The sequence below is a fragment of the Prunus persica genome, chromosome G4 (genome assembly GCF_000346465.2).
Source record: "Prunus persica cultivar Lovell chromosome G4, Prunus_persica_NCBIv2, whole genome shotgun sequence".
In the NCBI taxonomy this organism is placed as follows: domain Eukaryota; kingdom Viridiplantae; phylum Streptophyta; class Magnoliopsida; order Rosales; family Rosaceae; genus Prunus; species Prunus persica.
Window position 1 is genome coordinate 3,795,971 of NC_034012.1, and position 9,572 is coordinate 3,805,542.

General features: G+C 39.4%; 3 protein-coding genes across 4 annotated transcripts; 2 read left to right on the top strand and 1 right to left on the bottom strand.

Moving 5' to 3' along the window:
- Window positions 1-2,233, top strand: LOC18780780 (uncharacterized protein ycf23). The gene is made up of 8 exons (XM_007211613.2): window positions 1-299; window positions 526-591; window positions 795-932; window positions 1,045-1,104; window positions 1,236-1,325; window positions 1,420-1,527; window positions 1,723-1,845; window positions 1,981-2,233. Exons 1-8 carry the CDS (start codon window positions 99-101, stop codon window positions 2,110-2,112), a joined length of 918 nt encoding a protein of 305 aa, XP_007211675.1. The 5' UTR covers window positions 1-98; the 3' UTR covers window positions 2,113-2,233.
- On the bottom strand, window positions 2,444-5,578 carry LOC18778462 (high mobility group B protein 14). Of its 2 annotated transcripts, none has more exons than XM_020561905.1 (6): window positions 5,381-5,578; window positions 4,614-4,790; window positions 3,857-3,914; window positions 3,729-3,773; window positions 2,940-3,020; window positions 2,444-2,834 (listed from the first exon to the last, which is right to left on the bottom strand). In XM_020561905.1, exons 1-6 carry the CDS (start codon window positions 5,455-5,457, stop codon window positions 2,778-2,780), a joined length of 495 nt encoding a protein of 164 aa, XP_020417494.1. In that variant the 5' UTR covers window positions 5,458-5,578; the 3' UTR covers window positions 2,444-2,777. The 2 variants fall into 2 exon arrangements, with proteins under 2 accessions (XP_020417494.1, XP_007213971.1); XM_007213909.2 differs by having other exon boundaries at window positions 4,614-4,786; window positions 5,381-5,569.
- Window positions 5,854-8,935, top strand: LOC18780703 (3-oxoacyl-[acyl-carrier-protein] synthase I, chloroplastic). Its single transcript, XM_007211339.2, has 7 exons — window positions 5,854-6,804; window positions 7,088-7,519; window positions 7,712-7,885; window positions 7,969-8,082; window positions 8,174-8,275; window positions 8,429-8,495; window positions 8,588-8,935. The coding sequence occupies exons 1-7, from the start codon at window positions 6,346-6,348 to the stop codon at window positions 8,653-8,655; spliced, it is 1,416 nt and encodes a 471-aa protein (XP_007211401.1). The 5' UTR covers window positions 5,854-6,345; the 3' UTR covers window positions 8,656-8,935.

Here is a 9,572-nt window from a genome sequence, read left to right on the forward strand (position 1 = left end):
AATTATCTTCTTCTGAAACATTTTATAGCTGCCACTGCCAGGCCCTCTTATCTCTTTCCCTCCAACTTCCCAACTTCTGAACCTCAGCTAGAGTGGAGATGCAAGCCTCAATCTGCATACAAACTTCACCATCCTCTCTCTCCGGTTTGAGACCTACCCACAACCCTCTTCTGGGTCACTCTCTGTCTTCAAGACCATGTTTGCCTCTCAAAAAAAGAGCCTCTTTGACCACCAAAGCACTTCTATCAACTTCCAAGGAATCAGTCTTGAAGGACTTTCATGAACGCAGAGCTCTCAAGGTAAAGCAAATCCCAGTTACCATTATGTAACCTTTCGCATCACCTTGTGCTTTGTTTGGTTGTTTGATAAAACCATTGCTTCAATTTTACTTTAATGTTTTGTCATCTCTGTCCTAAAGCCTTACTCAACCAAACAGATGATTATGTTTAATGGTCTTTCCGCAATTTAATATCTGTGCCCTGAATCCTCATATCCAAGAATTTCTAATGTAGCTTTCCCTTGCAGATTATTTCAGGTTTGCAGAATTTTGACAAAGAAAATGTTGCATCAGTCATTACTGCGGCAGAGCAGGTTTGATGAACTAATAATGAACTCTGCCATTAAAATATTTTGTTGTTGAGCCAAGTGATCAAAATTTGTTAGATCTGTTAGCATATCGCTTTCCCTATTGCAAACTATCTTCTTTTATATGCTTTCTGGTGTCAAATTTCATTGAAGTTTCCAGCTAATGTTGAACTTTTTGGTCATTATGTCATGTGTCATTGCACCGGTAGGGAGGAGCAACTCATGTGGATATAGCTTGTGACCCGGAGTTGGTGAAGCTTGCCATAGGTTTAACTTCTCTTCCGGTTTGCGTTTCTTCTGTCGATCCAGCGGCATTTCCAGCTGCTGTTGAAGCAGGAGCACTGATGGTTCGACCGTAAACTAATCCCTTTCAGGCCAAGAATTTTATTGTGTAACCTGGTTCTCTTTCAAGGGAATGCTACATATTTAGTTTGACAAATTCACAATGTCCTTTTTCAGGTTGAGATTGGAAACTATGACTCATTTTATGAGAAGGGTGTGATTTTCACTCCAGAGCAGGTAAAACATTTGAGGGTTCACCTTGCAAATTGTGAAAAGTATAGTGAGCAAGAATTCTTATCAGCTGTCTTTAACTGTTAAAGAAGTTTGTAAATAACTATCTTTTCTAATTCTATCAAGTGCCTTTTCAGATATTAAATCTAACAAAGGACACAAAGAGGATTCTTCCATCTGTGACCTTATCAGTCACCGTACCTCATACGCTAAGCCTCCCAGATCAGGTCACAAACAACATTGCCAAAAGTGAAAATATCCATATGCATGTAGGCACCATTTATTTAGTTTAACCAAGCTAGTTGAAACTTTGATCAACAGGTCAAGCTTGCAGAGATGCTGGAGCAGGAAGGCGTAGACATCATTCAAACAGAGGGAGGAAAATGTTCGAGTCCCTCAAAATCAGGCGTTCTTGGGTTGGTCGAGAAGGTAACACAGAGTGAAACCCATAAAAATCTGTACATTGAGAAAACAGAATAAAAGGGTAACTTGCAATTAAAGGTTTTCACATTATAGCACAAGCAACTTTGACGATTTGGAAAGTTCACCTTGATAAAACTTAAGAAAGAATAAAAGCCTAGGTTCCATTCTGCATTAAGTTGAGTATCATATTTCATATTCCAGGCAACGCCAACATTAGCAGCAGCATATTCGATATCACGGGCTGTCAAGATCCCCGTCATGTGTTCATCGGGACTGAGTGCAGTTACAGCACCAATGGCCATAGCAGCAGGAGCCGCCGGAGTGGTATGTACACAGTGAACACGTTTCTGTTTCTCTAAGGAGCTCAACTTATACTAGGCATATTTCATCAATGACTGGTGTGCCTTGTTGTGCTAGTTTTTATTGTCAACTGATTTTTTGCATTATTCTTGAACACAGGGTGTGGGCTCTGCAGTGAACAAGCTCAATGATGTGATTGCAATGATTGCAGAAGTCAGGAGTATCTCCAACTCATTCGGAGCACCAGCTGATAGGCGTGCTACTTCTGAAGGAAAAGTTTTGAAAATGTAATCCATAAGTTAATTTTCATAGGATAGGTCACCAAAAAATAGCGAGGTCTTTAGTGCTGTATACAGAGACATTGTTGGGATTGTTTCCAAATAAATAAGAGCAGTAGTTACCTTTCCTTATATACTTGGTCTTTCATGATCAAAAATTGTTTGGACTTCTTCTGTTTTTCAGTAGTCAGAAGAGTAGTGCTAGCATTAGTCGTGGGGCGTGATGGTGAACAAGCGCTTTATCAGTTTTTGGACAAGTATTTCCCCGTTTGAGTGGGAAGTGTGTAAAATTTATAGCCAAATAATTAACCAAACCATAAAAAAGAAAGAAGAAGAAGAGAGAGAGAGATGAAAACAAAATGCATTCATGAATAGTGTTCTCACTAACCACAGCAACCTTTTTTGGGATAGGCAGATGACCAAAGATTGTTACTAATCAAGCACATATCTAGACAATAATTGTATCCAAGGCCAGTTAAAACTAGAAGTTCCTAATAAGTACCAATTTGACTTGTCATCTTTCACTCATTTTAAGTACATAGTACATACCAACTGTTAAAATCTGCACTCACTACTAAATCCAATTGTGAACAAATATAGACAAGAATGATACATGGATTGACAGCGACCTATAAATTGTATACACTTGTTTACTTCCACCATAGGGAACATGATTTCTTAGGGAGACCAATCTTCCTCTTCCTCATCCTCAGTTTCTTCATCCTCACCACTTTCCTGCAAATGTTTAAAATCTGCTTAGTAAATTGCAATTGACCAACAATGGGCATTGCTTGTAAGATAAGGTTCAGCTTATTAATCACAAAGATCATGCAAGTTTACCTTTCTCTCTGTATATTCTGCCATGGCCTTGTCAAACTCCGCCCGTTTCTCCATCGCTATATCATAATATTGAACCTTTTCCTAATATAAGAAGAAGAAGAAAAACAATTAATAAAGAAATGATATCCGCTATTTCTGGCCTAAATTACCATTGTTAGGGAAACTAGTAAACAGTAAATAAAATTAAAAAAAAATCCTTTGAAGCTTCATGACATTGGATGAGTAACAAGTAAGAAAAGTCCAAAACCATGGGCATTTAGGAAAGAACAGTTCCATGGTTCAGCCAGCATCACTTGGATGTAAATCTAATGAACCTAAGGTGGATCAGTATTTAAGTCAGTCGTGATCCACTATAATAAATGGCTTGAGTGAAAAGGAAAATTACACATACATCAAACAAGTCTACATTGGTGAATGGGTCATAGTTAACCAAACTACAGGTCAGAACATTATGTTAAATCGACCCAAAGGTTTCAAGAGAGTCATATTTCATCAAGCAAGGAGTACAAAGGTACTTTAACATGCAACGCAACAATGTGCGGAGTGACACATATTTGATCAATCATCAAACATTTTTGGCAATATGCACTACAATATTGGGGTTTCTTAAACATAGATAACTGAATTGTTATTGGTAAATAACCTTTGCCAAGACAAAACTACCTATTATTGGTATTGACTTCACAGTCAATGATGAAATCAAGTCTTCAATACAGAAATTTAGAGAGGGCAAAAACAAAACAAAACTAAAAACTTAAATGTCAACTGAAGTATACAAAGACCACAAACCTCATATGCCATTGTTTTCCACTTCTCTCCACATGCCCTTCCAATCTGAAGATGAAATGGAATGAGCAACAGATAAGAAACAAGCAAAAAGTAAAACAGAGTACCGCATGAGCTACATCTTAACTTACATCGCGCATTGACTTGACACCTGGATTTTGTTCTTGAAATTCCTTACGAAAATCCTCCCTTAAACATAAGAAAACCCAATTTAAGACACTAAAATCTCCAGGGATTTATGGCTCTTCATATATGAGAAGGCTGCTCAGACTGAGCTTCACAAATATTGTTTTCATTGAGGCATTATAAAGTATAATAAAAAAACCGACATTGTATTTGGAAATCTCCCCCTCTAAAAAATAAAGGTCTAACTGAAATTTTCTTAACTAAACATATGCATTTATAACTTGGCCTTCCAAAAAGTGTATTGAATTTATCATCTATGATAACAATTCCATTAACATGGCCTCCCTGCATTCACCCACAATAACACATTGGAACATGCCCATGAATTGCATATGGCGTACTAAAGAAACTCCAGCATAGAAATGAAGACCCACTTTATTGAAACATCTGTTAACTTCCATACAAATAAACTATTGAAAAATATGGTGCTGGTGCTTTCAATGGTGTTGAATACCCTACAAAACTACTGAGGTCAATTCTATATATAACATCCAAGTAGGCACCCATAGTCTAAAGTCTAAAGTCCAGAACCATAATCACACCAAATGATGAATTCATATATACCCAACCAGAAACTAACACAAGCACACAATAAACATCATCATGTTGGTAATTTAAGTACCACAGACATGCATTTTGCATGGTGAAACATGTCTAATAACTATAGATGACACATGAAAAGGAACGAAAGAAGGAACATACAAGAAATAGAAGAAAGCAGTTGGTGGTTTCTTGGGAATCTTGGCATCAAGTTTTGCACTTTTTTTCTTCTGCTTGGTTTTGGACTTCTGTACTGAAATGGCTCTCTTCCCCTCACTGCTGCTTAACCTTGCTGACCTCCTTGTCCCCTCACTTTGTTTGACCTTCAACACCATCTGCCTAAATTTTTCAAGAACTTCTTTCAATTATCATCGACCTCTTAGGGAGAAAATGAAGCAAAACAACATATTCAGCCCTCAATATCGCACCATGAAAACACACTAGACTCAAAAACCCTTCATGGAGTTTAGCCTCACGTGAGGACTAAACATTTAGAACAACATAAATCATAACCCTAACAAATTTATTCCCCTCCTAGTCACCTCTGTTTCTTCTTTCTTTTATATAAGCCAAATTTCTCAGCAACCAGCCAGAGAGGTCATAATAACCTAATGAAACTAAAATAAACTGAAAGAAACGGAACTCTCAATGTTCAATTTCTCACTTTTAAACTAACAAAACAAACCCCCACCACCCAACTGAGCCTAACACAACTTCTTGGCTAAGCAGAAGTGAGTTCTCCACATTATTGAATGCACAACAACACAACCCATTAAACAAAATAACCACACACAAAATCCTACTTCTTGCTTTAGTTTTCCTTTTCCATTTATTGAGCTACCATATAGTCAAAAGGCATTAAACTGTGATGAACATGTGGTGAGGAAAAAGGAAATACAGATGAAGTAGAAGGAAGAAGAAGATATTACCCAGTTGACGCTTCTGTGGGTGCCCTCGGGGAGGAAGACGAGCGAGATTGCTGAGACTTTTTAGTTTCCTTTGCCATGCTCGCTCTTCTGTGTGGTGCTGTTCTTCTTCGCGTTGGACCTCGGGTGTCGGTTGTTGCTCACTCGGGTCTGGGTAAGTGGGTTCGAATGGGCAACTGGGCACGGTGCCACGGTCTCTGCGTTTTGTCGTCTGGAAGTTTAAACCGTGGAAAGAGGTCACCATTTGGGCCGCGAGCCCACAGGCTGATGGGAACCGTCCAGCCTAAAGAGGAAAAGCCTGACTCGGTCCGGCCTTAATCTATTCATATAGTTAAATATGTTTGGTAAGATTTTGGGTTCGAGCCTTAATATCTGTGTAAGTCGTGTGAGTATAGTATATTATCATCCATCTTAATAAATATAAAATATTATATATAAAATATTATCAAACTTTAGGTGTAACATTTGATTAATTTAAACTTAATATGCATGAATAAATGGGGAAATACAAGAAGGTTAAGGTGGACTCTTCCTGTATGAGCGGCATCAAGACCTTTTTTTTTTTTTCTTTTTTTTGGGCCTTTTTGTGAACAGATATCTTTCTTCATTTAAAAAGGGAAAAGAAACAAAAGAAGAAAGAAAAAAAAAAAAGGAATTTTGTATTTAAAATGGGTCAAATATCTTTGTTGAAGACTTGAAGCTGCAGCAGCTCTTCATTTCCCACCCACAGTGACGTGGCGCCTTTAGATATGGCAGGCAGAGGCAGCTGAAACCAAAACGCCCACTTCACACACACCGAACTTCACCCCCAAACTCTCCTCCTCCTTCCTACAAATAAAAACCAATCCAACAACACAACGCACAGCACGCAAGCACGAGATCACTCTCTCTCACTCTCTCTCACTAACATCGTTGGCGTCGTCACCTCTCTCTCTCCTCCCATTATCTCAGTCAATTAGTCAAGCACCATGCAGGCCCTCCAATCCTCTTCCCTCCGACCCGCTCCCCTGGACCCGATTCGGAAACGGACCCCCCATTTCCCCAGTGTCACTCCCAGACCCACCAGCTCGAGGCGCGTCTCATTCATCTCCGCCTCCTCGGCCCCGGCCGTGTCCGCCCCGAAGCGCGAGAAGGACCCGAAGAAGCGGGTAGTCATCACCGGCATGGGCCTCGTGTCCGTCTTCGGCAACGACGTCAATGCTTACTACGACAAGCTACTCGCCGGAGAGAGTGGCGTGGGTCCCATCGACCGGTTCGATGCGTCCAAGTTCCCGACCCGGTTCGGGGGCCAGATCCATGGGTTCTCGTCAGAGGGGTACATTGATGGCAAGAACGATCGACGACTGGACGATTGCCTACGGTACTCCATTGTTGCTGGGAAGAAAGCTCTAGAGGATGCTGATCTTGGTGGCGACAAGCGCTCAAAGGTCATTGCTTTCTTTGATTTGCATGCGTTTAATTGTTTATGTATGATTATGAGCTTGATGGGTTTTTGGTAGAATGTACTAAATGGGTTATCTTTGAGATTGATTTGGTTTTAATTTCGTGTACCTAAGTAATAGGTTCTGTTAGAAACTGTGGATCTGGGTGTTAGTGCTTTGCTAATTGTGTGTCATGCATAGAGGAATTGTTGGCATCTCAAAGTGTTGATTTTGTTCTCTGAACTCTGTACATGACTTTCTAAAATGGTTGGTTTTGCTTTGCTTACAGCTTGATAAATCGAGGGCTGGGGTGCTTGTCGGATCAGGAATGGGTGGTCTTACTGTCTTTTCTGATGGTGTCCATGCATTGATAGAGAAAGGCCACAGGAAAATAACCCCATTTTTCATTCCTTATGCTATTACAAACATGGGGTCTGCGTTGCTTGGTATTGATCTGGGTTTTATGGGACCAAATTATTCGATTTCGACTGCTTGTGCTACTTCAAATTACTGTTTCTATGCTGCTGCGAATCACATTCGTCGAGGTGAGGCTGATTTGATGATTGCTGGCGGAACCGAAGCTGCCTTAATTCCTGTTGGTCTTGGAGGTTTTGTTGCGTGCAGGGCCTTATCTCAGAGAAATGATGATCCAAAAACTGCTTCAAGGCCATGGGACAAAGATAGAGATGGATTTGTTATGGGTGAAGGTGCCGGAGTATTGGTAAAAGCCTGGTTTGATTGTTTTAACGTAGAAGCAAAATGATTATATGATCCCCTGTAAATACTGTGTCTCTAAACAATCGTTATGCCATTGAAGTGTCCTATCAAAAGGATGATGAATCTTAATTTGAGCTCTTTTTCTTTGTTTAAATGATTTCAAACATAACATCTGAGGTTTGATCTTTGTTGACAGGTAATGGAGAGCTTGGAACATGCAACAAAACGAGGTGCACCAATTATTGCCGAGTACTTGGGAGGGGCTATAAACTGTGATGCTTATCATATGACTGATCCAAGAGCTGATGGGCTTGGTGTATCTACATGCATAGAGAGAAGCCTTGAAGATGCTGGTGTGTCACCTGAGGAGGTGCTTTCTGCATCCTTAATCCTTTCTTATGTTAGTGCTTGTTTCTTGGCATTGTTTGTTGAATTACTCCCTCACCTTATCAGGTTAACTACATCAATGCGCATGCCACTTCCACTCTTGCTGGTGACTTGGCTGAGATAAATGCTATAAAGAAGGTGTTCAAGAACACTAGAGATATTAAAATCAATGCAACTAAGGCAATCTCTCTCTCTCTCTCTCTCTCTCTCTCTCTCATTTGTATGATGTGGCCCTCCTAACTATGTTTCTCTTGTCTGTACATTGTTTCAGTCTATGATAGGGCACTGTCTTGGTGCTTCTGGGGGTTTGGAAGCTATTGCTACAGTTAAAGCCATAACAACGGGATGGCTGCATCCTTCCATAAATCAATTTGTACGTGATACTTTTAATTTCTGTGTTCAATCGTTTTTGTTTCTGAGGGTTTTGAAGAAATTGCCACAGCATGGGATTAGTTTACTTCTCTATTTAAAACATTACACTTATAGTAATATGGTTTCTGACTGTGGCATGTTCTTTTCTAAACAGAATCCAGAGCCTTCAGTGGAGTTTGACACTGTTGCCAATGTAAAGAAGCAGCATGAAGTAAATGTTGGTATGAAGCCCACACCTTCAAACTCCCTTATCATTTATATTTTTCAATTGCCTAATACCAATATACTTACTGAACTTTTGTACTGTTTACAGCCATATCGAACTCATTTGGATTTGGTGGACATAACTCTGTCGTTGCCTTTTCTGCATTCAAGCCCTGATCATCCCAGCTTGTGTTCAAGTTTTGTACTACATCAAATGTTGCTTAGAGGAGATCTTAAATTGTTTCTGAGGCAGAGCTTCATCCTTTTACTTTTGAGGCCACTTGTAGTTTTGTAATAATTCAAAGTTACTCTCTATTTTAAAGACGCAAGTCAGTTTTAGTTACAAGGTTCTGTGAGTCTAGTAGGATAATGTTTTTTCTCTTCACTTTTGAATGATGTGGTGGTTAGTGTGAAATTGTTGTATGAAATGGAAGGCTGTTTTGATACATTCTTTGAATACTGAGTCCGGCAAACCGTTTGGCAAAACCATCATGGTAAGTAATTCACCAATTTCGCATGGTGTAGCTGTTCAAGGTGTACCTATTATAAAGTGTGACTAAACATGTATAGAGAAAATCAGGAAATACATTAAGAATGGAGGATTGGTCGGATCGGGCCTCATCTAGTCGATTTTGACGGCACCTGAAGCCAGGCTACATGATTTTTCTCTTTGGAAATCAAATACATGACTCAAATGGTTCTGTGTAGTGTTGGTCCTCTTTTTGCAGCTTGTGTTTGAACCAAAAAACTCTTGTTCCTCAAAAAGAAAATTGTTCAGGGAAAGTAGGTGGTGAAAGATACTCAAATTCAATATATAACTCGCAATTTGAAATGGTTAAATGTATAACACAGTTATATAAATAAATAAAATAAAAAATTGTATTTAATTGGGTTGAAATTTTTGAAGGGAACAAATAAATAAATGAACGTTGCTTGCATATGTCGTTTAAGTGACAGCGTGGCACGAAAAAAATTAGGAAAATGCTAGGGAGACCAACTTTAGATACCAACTTGTGTACCAACTCTCTAATAGAGTGTGGGACCCATTGTATTGGTGGGCTCCACCTCTATTAGAGAGTTGGTACACAAGTGAT